Here is a 26,683-nt window from a genome sequence, read left to right on the forward strand (position 1 = left end):
AAGTGGCAGCAAAGCTTTGTTTAGGATATTACCTGTGTGTGAACCTCGGTGTGGTATCTGCTGTTTTCTCAGTAGCTCTGCCTCAGGGACTCCTGTTCACACTGACCCACTGAAATAACCCCTCTGGCTTTGTACAGAAATACTATAGAGACGCTCTCTTCCTAAGCAGTAGATTACTTACATCCAAATTTACTGTTTGCAGTTGAACTAGCATCCTGTTTCAGTTTTTTTGGTTTTTCTCTCTGTTTCTTCCCTTTGGCTGGTGATTCAGCATATCTGGTGTACTTTCCCAAGTATTCTTTCCAAAGTACTCAGAATTTCCCAACATCATAAACTGGGACTAGTGGCTCATGATGCCATACCCCCAAGGCAGCTAAGCCTGTGCTTTGTCAGAGGCTTTGGATTTTACATGAAGGTAAAAAAAGCAGCACAGGTAGTTCTTGGTTGTGTTTGTACCTACACCATGATGTGCTGGGGTTTCAGCACTTTTTAATACAAAGCCGCGGCATTCCTAACTATTTAATATTTACTTCAAGACTGAGCTGTGGCTGGCTGCTCAGAAGCATCACACTCCACGTTTCTTAGGGACTGTAGTGGAGAACTTGAACCATTGGTGCAGTAGATGCCAAGCGGAGCAGAAGTCTCCAGAACAGTCATTGCTGAGTGTCCCTCTAGCGGCTCTCATGGTGGCTGTGTTTGTGGTGAAAAGTAATACTTCATTTTCATCTTTCTGAAGTAATTTTTTTGGGGTGGAATTGCTTCATTCTCATTAGATCTCTGATGGTACAAGAAAATGGCTACCTTAATTAACTAACTTACCCTCAAAATACTAAGCTAGCTTCAAATGTCAGCAAAGCTGCTGATGATACAAGAGTTACCTTAGCAGACATGGCTTGAACTGTTCCTGCCATCTCTCCTTTCCTGGCCATTTTAATGCTGGGTTGTGTTCCTCTTTGGTATTGCTTGGCTGGTGCCTGGGTTGGACCTTCCCAGGAAGGTACTGGGCTGCTGGCAGTTTGTGGAGCCCCTAAAGGATGTGCTGTGGATGCCTGACAAGCCTCTGGCCTTTGAGCTGCTGCAGTGCAAATAGCAGTGAACCAGTGGCCTGGAATGGCGGGAAGAGTCAGTATGCACTCATAAGAATTGGGTTGTACAACTAAGGATTCAAAGGGGAAAGACCAGGAAAGGCAAATGAAGGGTATGAGTGAGGGTTTGAGTACTGATTCCTAGCTACAGGGGATTGCGTTTGCAAGTTCATTCCCCACATACACTGTTACTTTTATACACTGATCAATCTGCCAAGGAGGTTTGACATAACAAAAAGGTGCCTTTCTGTAGAAAAATCATGTGTAAAATATCTAATTCTAGGTTGTTCCAAATGCGGGCTTCCAGACTTGAGAACTAGGAACTATAATTATTAAAGTATGCTTTCCCCCAAGGAGTTCTTTGCTAAGCAGTGTGATTAATCAAGAAGAGATTCAACATTATCTGCCATGTTGTGTTGTCATCACTATCATTTCCTGACTGCACTGTTTGTACAGGTCCATACTGTAATATTTTTAGGCTAAATGAGTTTTTTACTAGAATGTTCTTCATACATGAAACCATACTGACTTTGAGGAAAAGGGTCTTCTCATTTGAAAAACGAGTCACATTAATTTTTTTCATGTTGTCTACTTCCTTTGTCTAGTGCAGAACTTGGAAATTGATTTGGGGCCTTCAGGAATTAAATGCATAGTAAAACTAAAAGTATTCGTGTCAAAGAAGTTGGAAGGCAAAGCTGAGTTCAGGAGCATTGCTCACTTTATACATACATGAAGTACAATTAAATGTCAATTTTAGTTTTGCTGAAGTGTTTCAGCACTAAGGAGGCTGAGGCTCAAGCAAATGTGAAAAAAATGGCTGTCATATTTCCTGCCTTAAATATTCACATTGTACTTCCTAGTTCCTAGAAACGTTCTCCTGTAATTACAGCAGCTTTTTGGGCTTGGGAGGGGAGCATACAGAGTAAGAGGCTGACTTTTTGGCAGACTGTTCACAGGAACTTGACTGTTTTCCTAGATTGAAATTCTGAAATTGTTTGGGAAGTATTTTTCAGATATGGCATATCTGTGTTCTGAGTGGCGTGTGCAAGTTGATTTGCAGCCCTGTTCATACATCTCATACAATGATGTTCATACATCACTGGTGCTTGGGTACACCAACTGAATTTTAAAAAACCCCAACCAAACCAACCCCACTATTTTTCTGAGCAGCTATCCATAATGACACCACACTGAGCTGAACTTCCTTTGAACATACTACTAGAAAATTCATGGAAGGGAAAGGAACTTCATATAACCCTGGGAAAAGCAAACTGCTTGAGAAACTTCTTAAAATCGGGATTTGGCATGGGTTGTGCTTTCAGTATGGAGAAACTGTGGGACATCTTTCTGGTACTTCTGCATCATCCCGTTGATGCCAAACAATACAAATTTGTGGGACATGCAAAATGGTTGGGGGGGGGGGGTGGATTTAATTTCTGTCACCCGAGTGTGGATTTGTTTGAGTTGTTCGGCACCTAGTTTGCATGGCTGTGATTCATTCTCAGTTTGTGTTTCCTCTGCAGGGGGAGAGGCCCACTGAAGCACACGTCCGATGTCATCAACGCAGCCAAGATGATCTCAGAGTCGGGCTCGCGCATGGACGTCCTGGCACGGCTCATCGCTGACCAGGCGAGTTACTGACGGAGCACTGTGGGAACTCTGTCTCTGTCAGCCACACACACCTAACACCTCCCAAGGTCACTTACAGGAGTGCCTGTGGCACTTCTAGAGCTGCCTGTCGTCCTGTTCCCCTCTTCTGAGGCACCACATATACAGATCTTGTCTGAGTCTCTGTGAGGATTCTCTTCTCCATTTGTATCAGTGGTCTGTTTGTGTACACACTGAAATGGATGTGTACATGTATCACACATGTCTAGGTACATGCACTGATCTACACATGCATTTGTACATGTCTCTGAATATTTGTGAGCTCCCTTAAGATGTGAATGCAGCATTTTAGACATACAGTATATATGAACAAGTATATGCATGTATATTTAAAATACATATATTCATAGCTGCTTTTATATATACATATATATATATATAAAGGTATATGTTAGTATATAAATAATTGTATAAAAAGCTGTTGTCCTGGTTTAACCCCAGATGGCAACTGAGTACGATGCAGCTGTGTCGTGGTTTGGTCCAAAATACTCATTACTGTTTACCTTCTGTGAGATAAGAATTAGGAGAAATGCAAAGCAGGCACTAAACTTGAAAGAATATAAAGAAGTTTATTAACAGACCTAAAAGAAGAAAAAAATTCATACCACACCTTCATAACTCTCCTCCTCCCCCCACCTTTCTCCCTTCTCCCACTGACAATGTAAAAAGACAACCCTTGAGATGTTCAGTCTGTTTACCACTTCCATAATAACCTTGTTCAGTCCATTTAGAAAGAGAAGTCTCTTCTTGCTCATGCTATGAAAACATTATCACAACGAGACAGCCACCCAGGTTGGTTCTCTGTTCTCATGTGAGTCCCTTCCCCGGACTTGCAGCTTTTCCCACAACTGCTTTCAAGAGTCCACTCTTGAATTACTGGGGTAAAATTTTAAGGTTGAGCCGTTCAGAAACAAAAGTTCACCCATCTCTGGGAGCATTTCATCTCTAAGAACAGAGGCCCTTCTCCTTCCCTGGGAGCAAAGGGTCCTCCTCATCTTCATCTTTAGGACTATCTCTGGGAGCATCTCTAGGAACTGAGGTTTCTCCTTTCCCGTGTGGAGCCAAAGTCCTCATCTGGTTCATCTCTCCCTGTCCAAACTTCTCATGAAATTACAGCTGCATCAGCATCTTCCTATCTCAGCGCAGCTGCTTTTGCTCACGAGTTGAACACTCCACCCCCCATATCTTCATGAAATTACAACGGGATACTCTGCTATATCATAGCTTCACAACAGAATTTCAGCTTTAAGCATCTCCTCTCTCTCTCGTCCCTCAGGTTTTCAGCTCTTCACAGCAATAAAAGGGTTAATCTCACCCAGGCCTTGCAGCTGGAATGTCGATTATCGCTGTTGGTCACATGATCTTTGCCAGACAGCAGGGCAGCTTCAGCTGAATCTTGGCCGCACTGGAAAGGGGGAGCCGGGCCGCTCCAGCTGCCCACAGCAGGGCTGTGGGGGGGTTTCCACGGGTGGAACAGGGCCCATCTGCTCCAGGATGGCTGTGGCCCAGCCCGGCCTGGGCTGAGCAGGGCCTGGGCTGGGCCCACTGGCCCCCACACGGAGCCTGCAGCCACCTGTCCCAGCACTGGAAATGAGAGAGAGAGAGCTGTGGGGGTTTGTCTATTCTTAAGTGTGGATCACAGAGGCGGTCACAACTTGAAGTGGCTTAAAGAATTGTCCATATTCAAACTGGCCAGCTGATAGGTTCTGTCAGGTCATGGGGGGAAGCTGTAAGAACCCCTTTGCAAGGACATCACTTCCGGGACTATGCTTTGCTAACCCATGACAAGCTGCTTGGTCACCTACTCCTGGAACAAGGAGGAAACTCACGGATTGAGATAAAATGCTTACTAATTTAAACAAAATATAATAGTAATAGTAGTAGTAATATTGATGCTGAAAGAGAGGGAGAGAGAGGACTGAAACCGGGAGAAAGAAGTGATGCCCAACACATTCCCCAGCACGTGCTGACCGATGCCCAGCCTGTCCCTGAACAGCGATCGGCCCCTTCCAGGTAAGTCGCCCTCAGTGTCCATACTGGGCTTGACACTCCATGGAATTGGAATGGAATAGCTTTCAGCCAGTTTGGGTCACCTGTCCTGGCCATGCTCCCCCCTAGCTTTTTGTGCACTGCTCATTGGCAGAGCATGGGACACTGAAAAAGGTCCTTCACTTGTGCTACCAACTTCCTTCCCATACTTAATCCAGCACTGCACGGGGCCAGCCACTGAGGGGAACATGAACTCCATGCCAGGCAAAGCCAGGCCAGCTGTGGAGGCAGCAGTTTAGAGGTGCAGGCTCGTCCTCTCCTGACTGACTTGGGTAAATAACCTGGCAGCAACCAAAGCTGTTCCAGGTGAGCTATGGGAACACAGATGATGGCACTGGCACAGGAGCTCTGCTGCTCTGAGCAGGTGCTTGGTCTCAGCACCAGCTAAGGAAGAGCACTGACTTGTCTGGCTGCAGAATGATTTGTTTTCCACCCTCTGCAGAGTTACTGATTCCATGCTTTTGCTGTACCTTCCTTCTCTGCACCCCCCCCCCCCCAGCTGTTTTGGCCTCTGCAAATCTGCAGTTTCAAGGTGATTTTTGGTTTTGCCTTTGTAAGAGTTATTTATCACCATGAAATGCAGTGTTAGAGCTGGAAGGTGTGCTTTATTTCTGTTGGATTTTTAAATCAGCAGATGGCCCAGCCTCTCCCCAGCCCAGCCCAGCAGGACCAAGGTAACTCAGCAGCCTGGCTAAGGGAGCTGCAGTGGCACCTGAGCACACCTGCAGCCTCCTCAGCAGGCTGGCTGGGTTGGGTTTGGGCCCTACAAGACCAATAGAGGAATGCAGGAAATGGCTGTGTGCAAGTGTCACATCTGAAGCATTTCTTTCCTGTGTGGCTGCCTTTCAGGCCCAGGGCAGCACAGCACTCAACTATTTCCACACCCTCATGTGCTCTCTCTCTTCCCTTCACTCTTTATTTTCATATTCAGTGCTTGCTTTTCTATTGTCTAGGAAGCAACACCAGTCTGTTAGTGGTTGTCATTAGTCTCCTTGAATTCCAGATAACAAGATAAACAATTTCTACTTTGCATCTATACAGTTGTGATTAGATTTGTGGAAAAATATGTAAAATGTCTGGACTCCCCATTCCTGATCTTGACGTATTTTTCCAGCACTGGACCAACAGCTCCTTTCAAGATTTTATCTGTTACAGATTAAAATTCAACCCTGTCACTTACACACTGCAGGAAACTATGTGATAGTAAAGCCAAAGATGAGTAAGGGTCATAAATTCTTGCTGGTTTTAGGACAGGGAATCCACTCTCACTGAAACATTTCTTTTAGGAAAGAAAGATTTCAGCTGTATTATTACAGTGACTCCAGACTAGAAACATGAACAAATAAGCATGAGGACAAAGTGTGAACTGCTGGTGGTGGTAACTCGTGTGTCCCCACAGAGCTGCTGGGAAATGTGACATCATTCAGGTTATTGTAACCTTTTTCTGAATTCACTCCAACCCCCTCCGCTTGCCCTGGCTCAGAGCTGCACACCGCTGACACCTGGGAGCCACCTGACCCCTGGGATTTGTTCTGTGCATCTGAAGGGCAGTCCTTATTTACAGGTGTAGCTTGGATTTTAGATGCAATTTTACATTACATGCACTAAAACCAAATGAGCAGATGCAATTGAAAAACCCAAACACAAATCAAACCAAAAGGTGATCCAAAGCAGCCCTTTTAGTTGTGGTGAACACAACTGCAATTAGTGCTAGATCGGTGTCAAACTTAGTAAAAAAGACAATCTTGCTTTATTGCTCCTATTACAGATATTCTTAGTATGATCCTCTCATTCCTTGGGTGGCTAGAGATCTTCTAAATTCTGTAACCTTTTTTGGCTGTGCCAAGTATCCTTTAACTTAGAAAGCTCTTTTCCCATTGTGGTGGTTTTTTTAAATCTCAAAGGTATTTTCAAATTAATTTTCTTAGGTGTTGTTTTGCTAGGGTTCCTATGCCGTGCACTCCTGGGGTCTTAAAATAAAATGAACTTTACATTCCTCTGAGCTAGCAAACAATTGTTCTCTGAATTTGGGCCAAACTGGATAAGCCCTTCAGGAACTTGGTGCCCAGACTAAACCATGAATGCCAGTAGTGCCTTCCTGAGCAGCATTCAGACTTTATAGTGGGATATTTCACATGTTGCCTTTTACTAACATCCAAATTATGTAGAATTTCTACTATGTAGAAAAAAGGATTTGTATGATTTGCTTCAATTTTCAAGTAACTGATCTTCCAAGATAGTCCTTCCATTCTTCCTGCACATACTTTCCTGGACACTTTTTCTCTCCTTGCTATCAAGCTTAGCCTGTGCTCTCAGTATTTGTCACCACTTCTGACACTGCCATTTAATCAGGTCCCATCATGTCAGCTGTTCCTGTGCTTGTGCAGTGACCAGGACAAGGTAATGTGAGAGTGCACTCATTCAAGAAGAGAAGCCAAGGCACTGCTCTCCTTCCTCTTCCCTGTAGCTCAGACCAGAGCAGGGACCCTACAGAACACACCACTGTGTAATGAAGAATCACTGCTGTAGCTCTTTGACCTCTTCCTGTTTGTAAAACATTTTCACATGAGCAATTCTGATTTACACTCCATCTAATTTCAGAGAACCGAAAATGGGTACTCTGCAATTGCATCATTCATGGTGTCTTTTTGTTAGGAAAAAAGAAAAGAAAACCACACCAGAACTGCATTTGCAGTCTTGTGTAACTTGTCAGCCACCAAAGAACCTCTCTGATACAACTGTTCTTTGATTTCAGATTTTTATAGCTCCCTGTTCCTGTGTCTGAAGGCAAGGGATACAGTGTGGTACAATTAGCAGAACTCAGCTGTATTTCAGTCCACAGTCATAGCACTTTTTGAATGGCTCTGAGTTAACAATGGTGAAAGTAACCACAGTTACAGCATCAACATCAACCTATGCACATGAATCACAAGAGCATTATAAAGTCATTATCAGGAGACATTTCCTTTTGTCAGAAGACTTTTGCTATTTAGTGACCTGGAAGCCCTAAGATAACGAAGGCAGTGAGTACATCATCCCAGTCTAATGAAATGTGCTTAAGATTGAGGTCTGTATCAAGAGCCTCCTCAGAGTTGCAGTTGTTTGGCATCCATTAGGATCCCAGGCAGGCAGGCCCTGTTTGCCAGAGCTAATTAAGGTGGTAAGGGAAGCACAGTGTAAATAATCCCTTTCGGTGATGGGAACCCCACTGGTGGAGCACTGAAGCTGCCTTCTGTCTGTGCACAGCACACATTTGTAGTAGGTGGTGGGTGATTATCCCCAATATTGATCCCCTTGAAGCCAGACTTGGATTCTAGAGAAATGCTACTGACTTTGTTAGCAAAGGGGTGAATTGAGAGCAAACCAAACCCAGAACTGTCTGCAGTCAGGATCTCCTGTGCATCCACACCCCTTGTGCCACTGCTCTGCCAATGGCACTTGTATGGTGAATGCTGGTTTCAATCACTGCATCATTTTAATTTATCAAATTGTTCGGAGGTTCTGGTGGATAGTCTGTTAGGTAAAAGACTACTGCATCTTTGGGATGCAGGTCTGTTCTGCTGCTGCTCTGACAGAAAGCCCTTGTTAGCAACAGCCCCTACGTGCAGGATGTGTGGGGAAAAACCTCTCAGAGCTTGCTGGGCTCTACAGTTAGGAGGGTGCAGCACTAGACTGGTAACCATCACTTGCCTGTGGGATGATGAAACTCAGCATTTATTAGTTGTCCTTCTGTTGCAGCCTGGTGTTTGGTTTCGCTGGTGAGCAGGTGCTGCTTGTACCAGCTGCTCCTGAGCAATAGGGAGAAGATTCCTTCTGCAGTGTCCTCCCTACAGTACGTTTGTTCCCAACATCTGTTGATGGTTGGTCTGATATGCTACAAGGCATGAGGTTTAATTTTTTGCAGGGCTTGTTCCTGCTCACAGAGGTGTCGGCTGTTCCGTGTACTCTGTGAGTAAACACGGCTGTGTGTGCTGAGCAAGGCCCTGGCTGGGCCAGATCCTCTGCTGAAGAGTTGTGGCCAGACCTCAGGCTTGTTTGGGCTGTTTCCTGCCTGCTGACAGGGGTTAATAGTGAATATTGACACAACTGGAGAGATAATGGTGTGACTTTCATGGTGCTCCCAGCCTCCAGCAGCCACACCAGAATGTACTTAACCAAATGTATTTTTGATACACTTGACATGTGAAATAATCCTTGATATTTTTCCATTCATTTGTCCAGTAACTTCTTTAACCTGTGTAAGTTTTTAATATAACCATTCTGTAATAAAGATTTTTGTCAACTTCACAACCCCATGTTAAAAACCGTTTCCTTTGTTTTGCACTCCTGGGAGTAATTTTTAATGACCCTTGGGTTTGTAACAGAGGAAAGAATACCAGGATTCATTAAAATCTTTCTTTTTCTGTCTGGGCTTGGCATGGCCAGTGCAGGGCAAAGATGCCCTGTATCTCCTTGGACAGTGAAGTGGTGGATATGCCACAGACTTGTACAGTTGCATAATTACATTTCAGAAGAACATTCTTATTCAGTGCCCTGCATGTGCTTTTTTGAATGCTTCTGGCATTGAAACTCTTTCCAGAGAACTTCAAGGCCTTGTTCTTGAGTGCAATTTCCTGGCCTTTGATGTGTATCATCTGTAGCATTCCAAAAATGGTAGACATTTATTCTGTAAAGCTGTGTAAGGGAGACAGCACCTGTGACTAGCCTGACACTATTCTTATATAAAAGAGTACTATATAATGATCATTCTTGTTGCTGAACTTTGGTAATTGGTATTGTCACAGCTTGAAGTGGGTGAGGCACTCTACTGGCACCCTATACACCTTTCTCTTCAGTTTTTCTGGCCAGAAGGATAAAATCAAAGTGTAATTCAGGAAAGAAAAACAAGGGAGGAGGAAGAATCTCATTCCAGGAATACACACCATCTTGGTATAATTAGTTCTGATGCTTTAAGGGATTACATTGTAGTTGACTGGAAGTATAATTTTTTTATTAATTATATGAAACAGTGTTTCTTCCTTCCTAAGCACTGCTTTAAGGACTGCCCAAATCAGTATTTATATAATCGTATCTCAGTGACTGTTTAGAAAGCTGGAATACTCAAAGATATTTTAGGGCAGTTCTCCATAATGTGCTAGTATTTTGAAAACACCATGCATAGAACATGTCAAGGTTGTCTTCTGGTTTTGTTGTAAACTGTGCCCAAATACAGGAAACAATAATGGATGTAAGAGAACGTGAGGTAAGGACTGATGTTAAGTCATATTATTAATTTAAAATTGTACATTCTAACCTTCCTTATTTGCTACGGTACTGCCCCGGGCGAGCACTTAGTCCCGGTACCGAGCAAGCTGCTGCCTGCCCTGAGCGGCACAGCTGGAGTCCGATGGCGGCGTGGGGAAAGCACCTGCTCGTGTTCGCCTGGCTCCCGGATGGCTGCGCACGCAAAGGGCGTAGGATAAAGCGGAGGGACTCCACGTGGGGAAAGAGCATTTATTGCAGGGTAAAAACCCACCAGGAAACACCAGCCACGCACCCCGACAAACAGGCGCAGAAAATACACAGTAACCAATGATACATCAGCCAGGGGGTCTTAGTGGGGCAGGGAGAAGGGGTTACAGCCAATGGGGGAAGCGGTAGGAGGGGAGGAGTAACACAGACCAATTAGCTGCTGAAGGACATAGAACTCTTTGGAAATACAACCGAATATGAGAAATATGGGAAAGGGAGAGCTGCAGCTACAGGTAAGACACGGAGCACAGCCTCTTGGCTGCTCTGTTAAGGCTTTTGGGGCTGGCCCTGGGGTTGGTCATGGTTCACCGCAACACTTATTTACTGTTACCTTTTGCTAAGTCTAAAGCCTGAACTTGCTTAACAAACATCATTGCACGGCCATGGATAATCGTCACATCAGCCCTTTGAGCACATCCTGTTTCTTCAGCAAAGCCAGGGGCTGAAATTAAGCAGAGTTGGTGCTTTTTCTGACTCCTGGCAGGTTTTGGATTTAAATCCCTTGACCACAATTCATATGAGCAGAAGTTTCAGTAAGACCACAGGTGATTATTGAGAGTGTGCAGTTGGTGGGGATGTATCTTTGCTTTTTCAATATGCGAAGCTGAGCAGTTTCCTGTTGAAAGGAATGAGCTGTATTTATATCATGTAAGTACCACACAGGCCAAAGCCATGGCTCTGAAAACCTGCAGGGATCTCATGCTTATTTATCACTCTTACTCTGTCCAGCTGTGGGAGCACAACAGGGGCTCACCATTCCCCTTATGATCCCTTTATTCTGCCAGAGCAATGAAAATCAGCCTTTGGTGTCTGGCCTGGTACCACAGAGCACCATTGCGCTCCAAATACTCCACATATTTTGGGAGTTCACAAAAATTAGGTTAGAAAGACCCTATTTTTATTTTTAAAGTGCGTTGTTAAAAATACTGCAATTGTTGAGTTTTCGCTAAGACATTCTTATTTTACTGTTCCCTTTGCTAGAGAAGATCTGCAGATTGAGTTGAATGCACGCTGGATGGAACACAGAAACCCCCACAGATCAGATTACAACAAGATAAAGCATAATACAGAAATGTTAACATGTTTCTGCATGTATGTTTACACTGCCTACAAAATCTGTGTTTATATTGCCCTCATCACTGTTACTGGAGGTATTTTCTTAAATAGAGATTATTTTAGGAGTTGAAGTAGTTACTCCATACCTTGAAGGGGATGTATTTAGAAATACTGCTAAGGCGAGCACAGCAGTGTTAACTACAAGAGTGCACATGCAGAATTTGAGGCTTAATCTAAGGCTTAAACTATTGCATTGAAAAGCTTCCCAAGAGGAATGAACTTTGCAGCCTGATACAGCTGCAGTGAAAAGCAAGGCTCCAGTAGTGTGCAATTGGAATACTCCTAAGTGAAGTTTTAATGTGATTCCTGAGACATCATTTTGAACCAGCAGTTACTGAAATGCTTTATTTATTGTTCTTTTCAGTGCCCAGACCAGTCATGTAAGCAGGATTTACTGGCTTACTTAGAACAGATCAAGCTGTACTCCCATCAGCTCAAGATCTGTAGCCAGGTTAAAGCGGAAATCCAGAATCTTGGTGGAGAGCTCATCATGTCTGCAGTAAGTAGAAAAATGGCATCAATTACTCTGTTAGTCAAACTACATGTTACATTTGAGTTGGGCTTTCCTGTGCTTGTAGCATGTCCCAGTGTCACGCCAAATCCTGTTTTCTCTTCTAACACCCACTTAACAGTGAGAACCTACGACAGTGAAGGCAAGACTTACAGCTTTAAAGGAAGAGCAATCACCTTTTTCTTTTTTTAAACTCTCCAACCGCATTATGCGTTATCACTCTTACTCTGAAGGAGTTTGGCTTTAAGAACTACAACCCACTTGGAAAATGCTGGTGCACTGACTTACACATGTGGAATATGCTCATGTGTGTGTCTGAACACAATAAAGACACTCCAGGGATGGAGTTCCAGGTCAGAAAGAAATGCTGCAGGGCATTCTGCATGTCTACAGAAAAAAATAAAATGAAGAGCAAGGTGACCTGATTCCTGAGTGAATTTCTTGATTTTGCTTTAATTTAAGAGTTATTCGTGCCATTACAGCCAAGTATCATTAGTGGTGGAAAAGACATTGCTCATGATTTTATGGAATGTTTATTAAGCACTTGGCATCAGCACAGTCATCCATAAAATGCCTTCACATTCCCATGTTCTGTGATGTGTTACTACCCCTGGAGCACGTGGGATTATGATTTCAAGGTATAAATCTGCTACATGGCACCAAAACCAGGTAAGACACCAGGCACACTGCTACCCTTTACGTACTTGGCACTATATTTAAGAGAACTTCACATTCACATAGTCTGGAATTCTCTCTGTATCTCTCTCTAGCTGTAGCTTTCTCTCCCCCCAGCTCTACCTCTGTCTCTGTCTGTACCTATCACTGGCTATCTGTATTCATCTATAGCTATCTCTGTATATACCTATCTATGTCTGTCTATATGTATCTATACCTGTCTATATCTGTACCTGTCCATCTCTACATCTATCTACCTAATCTGTCTCTGCCTCTCTATATTAATCTATACATGTGTCTACCTAGCTCTGTCTCTATCCATTTACACCTGTCTCACGTTACCCATCTCTGTCCATCCCTATCTACTCCTGTCTGTATACCTGGTCTGTCTCTATGGGTCTGTATCTATCTGTACCTATCTACAGCTGTCTGTATTTGTCTTATCCTATCTTTGCCTATCTATACCTGCCTACGCTTATGTCTGTATGTCTCTATCAAACCATACCTATTTATACCTATCTATACTTGTATCTGTCCATACTTACCTATACCTGTCTATATCTTTTCTCTATCCATCTAAACCTGGTCCATACCTGTGAACACCTATCTGTACCTGTCTATACCTGTCACTATTCAGCTCTACGTGTCTAAACCTATCTCTGTCTATATATATCTATCTACACCTCTATAATATAGACACATCTACCTATATATCTATACTTACCACTATTTATCTATACACGTCTATACCTATCTATACCTATCTCTATACTTGTCTCCGTCTCTATCCATCTCCACTTACTCCACCTGTCAATCTCCCTCTCCGTACCTGTCAATATCTGACAAAATCTAACAGAATATGTTGGAATCTGTCAAAATCTAACAGCACCTGACAGAATCTAACAATCTATCTGTACCTGTCACTATCTCTGTGTATCTGTCCATACCTCTATCTGTCAAAAATGTCTTTTATCTGTCAATATCTATCTCTACCTGTCAGATTCTGTCAGCACCTCTGTCCATCTGTCAATATGTCAGTCTCTCTCTCTCCTTGTCCATGTTTGGCTCTACCTCTCTGCACCTGTCAATAGCTGTTTTTAGCTGTCTCTGTTCATCTCTGCCCCTCTCTAGAGCTGTGTGTCTACCTGTGTCTACCTCTCTGTACCTGTCTCTATTTCACCTCTCTATCCATTGATACCTGTACATATCTATCTCTGCCTCTGTCTAGGCCTACCTATCCCTATTTATCTCTCAATAAAACTATTATTACATTTTATGTGGTTTATAAACTAATAAGAAATGAAGCCTTTTTTCCTGAGGTGGGATTTGAAACCCTCATTGCTATAGGATACTTGTGCTTGACTATTCAAATTGATTATTTAGAGACCACATCTGAACCTCTGGAACCTACTGTTAAGTAATTTTAATTGACTCTATAATTTCTGAGGCCAATACTTGTTTTCACTAGGGCTGCACATTAACAAAGCTTTCTCTTCCTTACTTATTTCTTTTCACAAGCAGTTCTGTGACCAGTGTGGGTTACAACAAAGCCACATGTTGGAACCAAGTTTGGTTCTTGCTCTTTCTGCCTTCTGCTGTAGAATACTCACATTGTTTTCTTTACCTTTTTGTTTGTGGATTAGATTTTCTATTCTCTCCAGTCCTCATCTTTTCTGAATGAGAATCAGAAAAGGAGACAGCAAGATGATTAAGAAAAAAAAAAAAGAGGCCCTGAGCTTGCAGATAGTAAAGGTTTTACTGTGCATTAAGTAAAAAACTCAGGAGTCGCCAAATACCTGAAACTGAATCTATCCTCTGGTTGGTGAAGACCTGCTACAGGGAAAAAAAAACCTATCAGAAACAACATTAGGAAATAATCCTACTTACAAGGTTACTGCATTGTTTGCTCCCTCTTGCAGCCATGTACCTGTGTGCCAGGAATGACCTCCCTGGTCCTTGGGCATCCCTCCTCTGTCTGGCCTTGGCTCCTCAAAGTCTCTCCTTCTCTCCAACCTCCTTCAGGAGCTGGAACAGGATTAGGGTTAGAAAAGCTGAGGGGGGAGGCTCCTCTCCTGTAAGAAACAACACATTTCCACATTCAGATGAGTCAGTACCAACTTCTACAGTGACAAATCCACTTCGAGAAACAAATGGAGAATGACTGAGTACAAGCTGGTGGAATCCACACATAAAAAGCACAGTGCTGAGATGGGTCATACATTCACCCCACACCTCCCTTCTCCAACCATTAGAGGTGTGCACAAGGATCTTGGATTTAAATCACCCTCAAGCAAAATCCCTTCTCTCAAGAGTAGCAGTTCATTAAAAAATAACCTAAACCCCCTTCTATTGAAGCCTAAAGACCAATTCAGAGGAAGGAAGAGAGGGATGAAGAGCAGAGGATGTAGTATCGCATCTTTGCAGCTCTGCAAAAGAAAGAACCATCTTCTTGAAACAGAGCTAAGTCACAATCCCTGCCTTACCAGTGCAGGATGATGCTGTGGTGGAGCAAGTAAAGGAGCCCTGAACTGGTGTTACAGGTTAACCCTGGATAGCACCATGAAGCAGTGCCATGGCACAAGGGCAGCTATGTCTCTGTCAGCAGCAAGTGTGTTCTCACCTACATCATGTGGCACTTGCTCTGTGACAACAAAGAGCATTATGCATGTGAAAAACTATGCTGAAATTCATAAACACAGCTCCGTCTTCTTCAGCTGTTTTTGATCTGCATGCCCTGTGTGCCCTTGTCTGCCCTGCAGCAGTGCTGGGCCCCCCTGCCCTGGAGGGTTTCTTACCTACAGTTCATACCAGGCTGTACCATTAGTGTGGGTCCATAAGCCACTTTCTCTGGGGCAGCTGGGATGCTTAGGGGACTTCCCAGCTGATAGCTCTCCTCATTTAGTGGCTTTTGGACTTGAGGCCACACACTCTTGCAGTCTGCCTTTCTCACTGTCTGTCCCCAAGCTCCAGTACTTTCCTTCTAGTCAGGCCCTGTTAAGGAGGTTAGAAGATGTACAAAAAAAGAGAGGAAGAGATGTGGATCATCAGCTTCTCATTCTCCATTCACTGCAGTTTTGTTGTTTTCATTAATTAAGAATTCCTTGCTCACTATTTAGTCTTTCATAGTCCCATACAAAACTTACATTTGTAAATAGTGCTGGTTACATTGCCACGGTCTAAGCTGCTCAACTCCAAATGGTGAGGATTCACTAAGTCTTCATTAGGAGTGATTAAACAGGAAACGGACATTTCCCTCTATTAATTAGAATAAACTGGTGCCTCTTCAGGCACAATATAATGGGGTAACAGTTGCAGTATGCAGATTGACAGTAAATGCATTCATTTCTGCAGATAAGCTGATAGTTCACTTACAAGCATTGCACAGTGATAGGCTTGCACCTTACCTTGCCAGTTTGATATTTTTCCTAGAATGGCTTTAAGAGAATTGTATCCCAGGGCAGAAAATGAACATATCTTACATATTAATATTGTGCTCCCTGACTTTGCAAAGTAATTCTGTTTTGTACTATTTATAGTCATTATCTTCTTCTGTTTCATTTTATATTGTACTTGGCAAGAGAGACAAAGCTTCATGACCTTAAAAAGGAATGGTCTGGAAGAGCAAACTCTCAAGAGTTCCAGTATCCCAGAATTTGCTGACTGGCACAGAAACCCCCGCTCAGGTTGGCCAGCCTTACCTGTGCACTGAGGGCTGTTCCACTCTGCTGTTCCTGCAGATGTCTCATTTATCTTCAGCTCTTCCTCCTGCTATCTCAAGAGCTGGACTTTAACTTAAACACCGACATCAGGCCACTTTTGTGCCAAATGGAGGTGGCTTTAATGTGTCTAACTTCATGCTCCAAGGCTGGACTGAAATATCTGTTTCCCTTCCTGAGTTCCCAGGCCTGTTAAATCACAAGTTGCCAGCAGGACATTGCAATGAACATGTTGCAGATTTGAAGGCTGAACCACAGCTGAAAACACAGAGGCAAAGCTATAAGCCAGCAGGTAGAAAAATACAAGAGAGGGTCTCTGCCACCAGCCCTTTGGCTGACACAGTCCCAGTCCCTGGCTATCCATACTCCAGGTAAAGGCTGCCTTGGCCAATGTGCACCACTGTGGCAGCTGGTCAACAGCCCCATGCCTTCGCTGCGCTGGGAGGGGTTCATCTGCTGCCAGAGAGGAGCTGGCACTGTGCTCAGCTCCTGAGCAGCTGCTCCTCTGGCAGGGTAGGAGATGGGAGCAGTGCATTTCAGCCCCTTTTAGGGTCTGAGTGTACTTTCCCCCTGGAAGAGAAGTTGAGATGGGCAGAACAGCTTTACTGTAGCCCCAGCAGGACTGGAAGGAAGGAACAAAGGGCTAAAAGCAGCAAGCTGGCAATCACACTGGGATAGGGGCTGCTCTAACAGCACACTTGAGTCACTCCAGGTCCCTAGTAGTTCATTCCTCTGCCTTCAGTGCTGCTGCCATGCTCTCACTGCTGCGCAGACTTCGTAGAAAAGCATCCCTTTTTCCTTGCTTCAGGCTACTCTGACAAAGATGTGCCCCCGAGCACCAGGGCACAGCTCCTGCTCCATGTCCAGCCAGTTTGCTTCTCCTGGCTGGCATTTGCCTTGGCACTCCTTGAGAATTCATACTTCAGGCTGTTTAAATGGATGTGGGAGGTTAATGTAGGGCGTCACACCATGTATGAAATTAGGTATTTCAGTACTTGACTCTGAAAATACTGAATCGCTCAATTTCTAAAAGCTGACATTAACCCCCAAGAGCTGATACAATAAAGTTTTCTTCTACTAGAGTTGACAGAAATGTTTCACTCTATCTACTAACACTATACCATTCTTGCTTTTGCCTAGTGTACACTGGCAGGTGTGTGTATATAGAAATCCTGGCCTTTGGAAGCACAGCAAGGGATGGATTTTCCTGTCAGTCACTTACAGACAGCTCAGTTACTATTGCTTTCCAAACTGCATCTACTGAGAAAAACTAATTTAAAGCAGTAAGAAGTGTTTCTGGTAACGCACGCTACACGACAGTTAACTTTTCCTAGTAATGATTAATCTGCTAATTAGCAAAATCAGGATGTGCCTTAGCCCCAGTGCATGTAAAAAGATTATTGCAACAAACACTCAATTTCTTCCTCAACAGCAAGGAAAGGATTTATATTAAGCTACTGTTCCCTTTTTCTCAAGGGCCTGTTTTTAAAAAAATAGATTCCTTTTTTTAAAATCCTCCCTGGAAGTGAAAGCAGCAATAATGGGGAGGGGCTGAGCTATCCTCCTGGCTAAGCATCTGCTCCATTATGGTGTTGCACAGGAACAATTCACAGCCCTTAATATAAGTTGTTTATCATTTAACTTGGACACAGGCCTGAGCTAATCATAGAACTCAGTTTCAGTTCTTTGAATCCTACTTAGCCTGAAGCAGACTCTGGTAATAGTTAGTTTTTAGTGTATTAGATTCAATTTCCCCACCTGAAAAATGGGTAAAAACCCAGAACAAACTGCAGACATGCCTGAGGTGTTCAATGCAATCACTAGATGGACAGGCAGACATAGATAACAGCCACGTTTTTAGGAAAACTCAGTTCCTTGAAAAGAAATCCAAACAGTGAAGCTGATTTCCTGAGGCCACTTCCATGAATGGGGATGAAATCTCTCCAATATCCCAGAGGGAGAGCATGGCAAAGAAGAGGTGAGCAGAACACTGAGGGAACAGTTCCAGAGAAAAGAATCACCAGGGCAGGCCTCCCTTTGGCTTATTTCCTATCTAGGCTGTACTGGGTTGAATCTGTGGCCTGTCACCTGGCAGTTGCATGAGCAAACACAGCAGGTAATCAAGTGCTTCCAGTTCTAACTTTGCTGGGCTTTCTTGGACACCCATCTTCTGGTGTCACTGTTAGACCAAGATCTCCATTTCCATTAAAACGAAATTAACACTACACTCTGAGTGGGGAAAAAAGTGTGGATCAGAACACAAGGCAAGTAAGTGGTGTTAAAATCCTGGCCAAAGCCCAGCAAAAACTCCAGTGCCTTCAACAGTCGAGGTTTCACTCTTAATAATTCACCTGTTTGAATCGTTCTGCTACTTTTAATCTTAAGGGATTCAATGACTATTTCATATAGAAACCTTAGTGAAAGAACCATAAAATAATTCAAAACAGCAAATAGCTAAACCTAGTAAAAAGTAGGGCTAAAATCAAAAGCACGATGTAGTGAGGAATCCTTATCTTAAATGCAGCACTACTCAGACACTCAGTGCTCTCCACAAAATGTAGAACTTGTGTTACTTTCAGATGTAGCTGTCAAAGAATTAAAAATTCAGTCTTGGTCTCTCAGTATAGTGTAGCAAAGGAAATCTGCTTCTAGGAATGTATTTAATGCACCATGCGTTTCAATTAAAATAAATTTTTAATAACTGAGCTTGTTTCCAAAAGAATTTTAAGTTCAGACTTCAAATGCTGATAAAAAACTCTGATGTTCAGTTCTCAGCTTCCACCTGTATGAAGAACCTGGAACTGGCTGAACTGTAACTACAACTTGGGAGATTGTAAACAGCCAACTGCTACATCTGTTCTCCGATAGAAAGACCTTACAGTTCCCTGTAAAAACCCCAAGAATCCTCCCAGCAGAGCAGTCTGGGTGTCCCAGGCAGGGCTCCAGGCACTGCCACGTTATACAGAACCCTTTGGGAGGGTTGTTCTGCAGGCCCTCACAGCTTTACTCCAGAAGGCACGTCTGTCACTTCCTTATGGCTAAGGGACAGCACCTGCACATCCACACAAGCAACAGGAGCAGGAGCCTGGCTTCTCTACGTGCTCTGCAGTAAGGAGAGTTTGTACTTAACTGCTACAGGAGTTACAGCTCCTGCTGACATGTGACAACACAAGCATTTCTCAGTGCACCGAAGAAAAAATACTCAGCAGAAGGGTTTCTTCAGATTCTAAGTCATGAGTCTCTTAGTTACTGAATATTAAAAATAACTGCCCATATCAGTTATTATATTGTTCAACATTTCATAGCAATGGATCGCCACTACTGCCACGACATGAAATTACTTTGCAAAAATGAGAAAAATACAATGCATGTAAACAAACTGAAAAGTTTCAAAATTCATTTCTTGTCTAACCTCCTTTCAGCTTTGTTACTCAGTGGAGGGCTTGCTTTCTTGCTCTCAGGACTCATCACAGAGGAGGAATAAAAGTGCTGGAGATCGGAGAGTGGATTTCAGCATGAGTGCTGCCAGCCTGATTTGGGGTGGGGTTTTTTCTTAAAAAATACTTGCATCTACTCTGTATCTTGTGTGTTTCACACCCCAGTGTGAAATTACAGTCGTCAGAATAATTCTGAATTCCCTTTGCAATGGAAACCAAGTACTTAATGCTCACAAGACAGGTGAGGAAAGAAACGGCAAGGGATGTTTTTCCTAAAGCCTTTAATGAATTACTGTCTTAACTCACACAGAGCTGTAAAATCTGGAGGCTGGAACCTTGTGTCTCCATAGAAAATGCTGAAAGAGCCAAAGTGGAGTTAAGCAAAAATAAAACAGCTTTTAGTTTGGAGTTGGTTTGTTTGTTTTGCTAGTGAATCTTTATGTACCGCTTGCTGTGCACTGGAGAGTTTGCAGCTACATCGCTCTAAGTGAAATGAACTTAAACGCTCAATGAATATTGTATCAGTCTTTCATTTATGCAAAGTTTCATTCCTTCAGTTTTCCTGGAGATGAGACCTTGAAGAGCCTGCTGAAGATATCTGAGATAAAAACATCCAAGTGAAGACAGTTCTCGAGTACATCAGTTTTACAGAACAACAGATTTGCACCAAACTCTACAGTGTTACTGGCACTGAGGTAGAAAAACAGCTGCTCTTTAAAGCCAAAAAAAGAGATTGAATGTATGGCCTGATTGTTACCATCTGTAGTACACACCTAAGAACATCTAAAAGCTTCTCCAAAATTCTGAACACAGTTAATACCCCCACTCCAGCACCCCTTCTTTAGAAGACAAATGTGAGAAATGCATCAGAAAGCTGAGGGGACATATGCACACTAAGACACTGCCAGTACTGTGGACAGAAAGCCAAAAGGGCAGCATTAACTGAGTGTGCCTGTACCTCACTGCCTGTGCAGAGCTGCCAAGTAAAATTCCTGGGATCAGTGCCTGTCCTGACTCAGCCCAGCCCCACCCTGATCCCCAGCCCCAGGTAATGCAGCAAAGCCCCAGGTCAAACACCGCTGGTGGGCTCTGCCTCTCAGCAGGGGACGCACAGAGCTGTTTTCTTACAGCTTGGGGCCAGGTACCTGTACGGTGGCTCAGGGCATCTTTCGTAGAGCTTTAACGGTACAGCAGACGTTCAGTTCCGCTGGCAGGGCAAGGGACAGGGGAATTCTGCCACTTTGAACAGCTCTACAGTTGGGTTTGAAGTCAGGCTTTGGATCTTTAGCATTTAAAATGCTGCAGTTGACAGTTCCCCGCCCCCGAGCCTGTGTCAGACTACGAGGCTGACATGGCTGCATACTGCTTTCCCGTTAGAACCTCATCAGAACTAGGCACCCCTGCAGTGGTTTTGCTGCTTAAAGCAGATACCTATGATTAGAGTTTGAAAAATAATAAAAACATTGTTTTCTTGATCCCAGTGGTGGGGTGAAGGAGCCCTGGACTGTTCCACAGGTGTTTTGTGGAAGGAGCCCCAGGGGGCAGACGGAGGAGGTAACAGTTCAGTTTCCACAGGAGAGGAAAGGCCAGCTAAGTTCTAGTGCTCACCTCAGCGTTCTCCATGTTCCACAGTACACACTGAAGTCACAATAAAAAAAACAGCTGGAGTTTTGTGCCAGCCTTTATCCTGCCTGGATACTACCAGTTTCTTCTAGAAGCCTTTTCCCTGCCAGACAAATTTTTTTGCTGCCCAGCCTGCCATCCCTCCTCATGTGCCTCTATTGCCCAGCAGCTTCAAAAAGGACAAACAATTACACACTCTAGAGTCACTGGGAAACTTCAGGGGAAAAAAACTGCCCCTGAAGCCCATTCACCAGCTACCACAGAACCAAAACCATCTTTTCCTTTGTCCCAGCAGCTTCACAGTGGTATTACTACTATGCCAGTGTTGGAAAAGAGATTGCATGTGTATTAACCATTATGGTGAGGAAAAAAGAAAAGGTTATTCAAAGCTTTCAAGAAGCTGTCAGGATTATGGTGTTGTCAGCTGTTCTAGAAACAACAGATAACTGAAATTTCGTGTGTGTGTGCATGCACAGGTGTGCCCGTGTATAAGCAGCCTCAGGTTAGCATGAAGGCAGGAGTTCCTATGAAGCTGTATCTCCTCCTGCCACAGTGAACACCGTGTGACAGCATCCAGCAGTGAGGTGTGGCCAGGGCCCTCCTCCATCTGCCCCTGAGCTAAGGCTGCACTGCCAGGCAGCCTCCCTGGGGAAAGGGGTGCGCTCCACACAGATCGGGAGTGTGGGACAGGGGCTCTGAGCAAAACCTTCCCCACAGCCTACAGCTTTGGGAAATGGTTGGTTTAAAATGTGTTGGGTTAAAGAATTGTGTGAAATTAGGCTTGATGATCAGTACGTGCTTTGATGTTCACTTCAAAGTGTGTGACAGAGGCTGTGCTGCAGGGCCAGGACTGCTGAGGGGCTGGGCAGCCCCACTCCCTAATTCAGTTCCTATCACAGTCCCCAAACACATTCACCTACCCCTTTAATGGCAACAGTGCCCTGCAAGCACCATGTGGCTGCCAGAGACTGGCAGCCCTTTCTAGAAAGTTCACATGCTGCAGCAGGGAATGAACTTTAGGGGCCATCTGGTAAATTTTACACCTTTTCTTGGGGAATTGAGATAATTTCAGTTTGCCATCACACATATGCATTCTACCAGACCTCTATTTTTTTTTTTTATTTTTTTTTTTTTTTTTTTTTTTGCATTTTCAGAGAGCAGCAGTGTGTGTTTTATTAACTGGAAGATTTTTCTGCCAGTTCAGAGGCATTTCCAAATTGGCTGTATATTTTATTTATTTCAGCCTCTTGGCTGTATTTTTTATTTCTGCCTTACCTGAATTTGTGTTACACAATCAGAATGAAGACAGACAATAATAACACACTCTCTCCCCTGATTGTTTGAGCTGGCAAAGGGAGGAGTGTTTGCACCTTTCTTAATAACCCAGTTTGTAAATCTGTACCTTGCCCAAGGCTCTGGGGTTGGGCTGGATGGCAAAGCACAGGATCACTCTGTCACTAAACCCATGGCCCTTCAGAGAACTGGCCTCAGTGCTTTTACACAAGACAACTGTTTCAACAAAGGGGATGTTTACAAGGTAAAGTGTGAAGGCTCTCCAGTTTTGTAGAGCAATCCTACTGTTTCTACATCTCAGCCCTAGTGAGCTTCCTCAGTATTCCTGTTTCCTGTCCATGAGCAGCGGTGGAAGGCACCCCTGCTGTGGCACTGGTATGCCTGTGTTGAATGCTGGGGAAAGTGGCCATAGGCGATGGGCTTTGTTGTTTTGCATTCTGCCCTTGGGTGGCACTCCCCAAGCAGCTGGAGAGGCCACACAGCCACTGGGATTTCTGTGGGTTATCCTACTTTTGATATCCCATACAAATCTTGGCTGTTGAGAACAGGTTCAGCAGCTCTGCCAGAGCCAGACACTTCAGATTATCCCAGCACTGCTCAGGAGCACATATAGGAGCCTGCAATATGACAGGAGCAGCTGGAGACCTTACCTAGAAACAAAGGAAGCAAGGGGTCACATTTTCACAGCTCTTCGCCAAGTTGGTTTCATTACCCATCAGTAATAATTGCAATAGGACCCTGCAGACAAGCATCATGAATTCCTGTTAAAGAAAAAACCAAAACAATCAGTATTATCTTCAAAAACATTTATATATTCCTCCAGCTGAATTTCTGTACATCACTTTAAGTCTGAGCCGCAGAGCATGAGTACAGTGATCAAACACATCAAGAGAAAATGAGGAAATTAAGGTTTAGTCTCTGGTAATCTTACTTTTTCTCTCTTGTTTATTCCTGTGCCTACTGTGATTAAAAGCACACTGACTTCTAAGCTGATGTTTCTGTTTCCTCTTACAGTTGGACAGTGTCACTTCACTAATTCAGGCCGCCAAAAATTTAATGAATTCTGTGGTGCAGACAGTGAAGATGTCCTACATTGCATCAACAAAGATTATCAAGATTCAGAGTCCTACTGGCCCACGACATCCAGTTGTGATGTGGAGAATGAAGGCTCCAGAGAAGAAGCCCCTGATTAAAAGAGAGAAGCCAGAAGAAATGTATGCTGCTGTCAGAAAAGGTTCTGCAAAGAAGAGAATCCATCCTGTGCAAGTCATGAGTGAATTCAGAGGCAGAGAAATAGTCTAATATTTTGCCACTAAGTCTTCCTATCTTGAATTTCTGATGATTTTTCACCTTTCCCCGACTTATTTAATATGTTAATGTTTTGCTTGTCTCTAAATCTGTAAGATAACACTTGCTTAAATTATTTGAAAATGCTGTTGGATTAATTAGAAGCACACAGTTGGAAGCAATACTGATTGTCTTGCAGGGACAAACTCTGGTGTCTCTGGCACAGCAGGGCCTGTGCTGCAGTTGGGAAGGTGCAGCAATGTGCAGAGTGCCCAAAGCCATCCTGCATTCACCAGGCTTTAGGAGCTCCCTCAGCAGGGATGAGAGTGGCCCGCACTGCACTGGATCTGTTTTGTGACACACAGATTTTCAAACTCGTGCTGCTGGGCCAGGTCCCTGATGGGCATCGTCACCCCGTGACCAGGTCACGGCTGGGCTGCTCAGGTGAGCCCAGAGTCTGGGCCCTAAACCTGAGCCCACACTGGAGCACCTGTCCTTGGCCAAGGCCATGCCTTGGAAATAGAAGTCTAAAAACATTTGATGAAACACACCAAGTGGTGGAACAACATGGATGTAATAATGTAGTAAAAAAAGCACTGACTGCAAGCCAGCAGAGATGACAACTCTTTCAAAGGCCTTTGGAAACATGAACAGCAATCTGTGTTCTGCTCCCTGCTCTCTCCTGTGAGCCCCAGTAAATCTGCTGACTGTTACATTTAGCAGTTCAGATAAGTCAGACATTAACAAGAAAAAACCTTTCTAATTGCTGCACAAAAGAACCACGTTGAAATAAATCACTGTTCTGAGACCGGTGTGTGAAATACACGTATCTTGAATCTTAGGAATGGGGAGACTTTTCCAAAGCAACTGTAGGGAATTAAGTTATTTCTGACACACAAGTCCTCAGTGCAGGACTGTGCTGGTGAGTGCTGAATGGCTGCACTTGAAGTGAGTAATGAAGGTAAATCCTGCTAGTCCAGACCTCTGCAATGTACTTAAGAAAAATTTTTCCTAAATCCTTTTGAATCTGAAATCCACTTGGACTATTTTCTTTAGAAGGATCTAACTTGCCTTTTTGCCATGTTGTGAGTTTTCCCAGACTACATTTGTTACTCAAGATGTCTTTGCTTGGCCATTCAGTAGTTCCTTTGGTATGGCCACCTACATTTGCTAAGGTGAAAGGGCCCCCTCAAAAGCCAGAACTTCCTGTGTGTCACTGACTGCCATTATGGGATGGCTCCACACCCCAGGCTGCTGCTGCGGGTCATTTATTACCATGTTTGCACAGCAGTGCCTGACCTGGCCCAGTGTGGGCACCAAGAATAACCGTAAGCTGTGCCTTTCCTCTTGGGGCTGCTCTGTTTGGAAGCTCAAAATGCTAGGACAGGAAAATTTCTATGCTGTTGGTTATGAAACAGCATGAAACTGTAGTGCTCATGAATTAAAAATTCTACAGATCACTCTTCCTTTCACCTTCCCTAACTTTGCAATCAGTTAAATGGAACAAAAGGAGAAGTTTGGAAGAAAAATGACCTCTTTCCAACTCCAGTTCCCTCCAGCATGTTTGCCTTAAGATCTTAGTAACGTCTCCTGGTCTTTGCTGCTGCTCCTAAGGCTCCAGAGGCAGCAGGTGAGCTGACATAGCCTTGTGACCTGCTCTGGGGGGTATGGTTGTCCTGAAACCCTCATGTCTCCAGGTTACACCTTGGATGCAGGTCACCTCGACGTCAAGCATCTGTAACTAATGCCTTGGTATCACATTATTAATAAAAAAGCGTGTACACCCCTGAGAAGCTGCCTTGAGTGTTGTGGGATTTTTTCAGTGTGTCTCAAGTCCACAAGGTCTGCCAGGTGTGCTCAAAGGAGCACCAGCCTTCCTTCCAGCACACTGCATGTGCTCCATTAGCTGCTCTAAGGGAGGGGTTTGGCAGCATTAGGATCACTAAAGCACAGTTTACTGCTTCATTTAATGCTCCTGACTGCAGAGCCAGTCTCTGCTCTCACCCTGGCCATGCTCAGTAGCCAGTTTGATCTCAGTATGGGAATTTATTACACAAAAATCAACCCTCTAAATGAACAAGGAAGTCAAAACCCACTGCTGGTTGTTGAGAAGAGCCAAAAGAATGATAATTAAATCTAGACTAAATTTATCTTGGGTCAAATTCAATCCCAAGTGAAAAAGTTTATTCCTGGCTAAGGAGGCAGAGGCGTAAGAAGTCCTGGAGCTGCAAAAAGCCCAGCTCGTTACCCCTCAGCCAGTTTGGGAAGCACCACTTCCCTGCCATGGCTGAGAATTCTGAAGGAGGATGAACTGCTCAGTAGGTTTTATTTCAAAGCAGCTCCTCAGTTCATCCTGCAATCGCCTCATTCCCTGCTAGCCCAGCTTTCAGCGAGTAACTTCTCCCCCAGTTTCTGTCTGTCCCTCACCAGCACATCCCCTCACACTGTGCCCTCAGCTGCTCTCATCCTGGCAGAGCTGCAGCTTTCTCACCTCAGCAGCTCACATTATTTCAGTGGCCTGCCTTGGCCTCTCCCCATTACCACACTACGGAGCGAAGTGTGATGGACGATTGAAGGCAAGTTTGTATTAAAAAATTGCACTAGAGCACTAAAAGATGAGACTCCCATTGCTGAAGCACATTAGTGTAAGAGGACAGATCTGCATCGTTTCCATGAATCCCAATGCTGCTGATTTTGGTTTTTTTAATAAAC

The 26,683-nt window shown here is 44.0% G+C and overlaps 1 protein-coding gene across 1 annotated transcript in view; it reads left to right on the forward strand.

Annotated features, from left to right (window-relative positions):
• Nucleotides 1-23,986, forward strand: part of CTNNA3 (catenin alpha 3) — a gene marked incomplete at its 3' end in the record, with an annotated part of 425,372 nt that extends 401,386 nt beyond the window's left edge. The window contains exons 16-18 of the mRNA XM_082286514.1: nucleotides 2,609-2,714; nucleotides 11,794-11,928; nucleotides 23,699-23,986. Coding sequence (XP_082142640.1) covers nucleotides 2,609-2,714; nucleotides 11,794-11,928; nucleotides 23,699-23,986 — 529 coding nt within the window. The remainder of the gene's footprint in view (nucleotides 1-2,608; nucleotides 2,715-11,793; nucleotides 11,929-23,698) is intronic.
• Between the last annotated feature and the right edge of the window lie 2,697 nt (nucleotides 23,987-26,683).

The sequence above is a fragment of the Coloeus monedula genome (assembly GCF_965178545.1).
Source record: "Coloeus monedula genome assembly, chromosome: 8".
In the NCBI taxonomy this organism is placed as follows: Eukaryota; Metazoa; Chordata; class Aves; order Passeriformes; family Corvidae; genus Coloeus; species Coloeus monedula.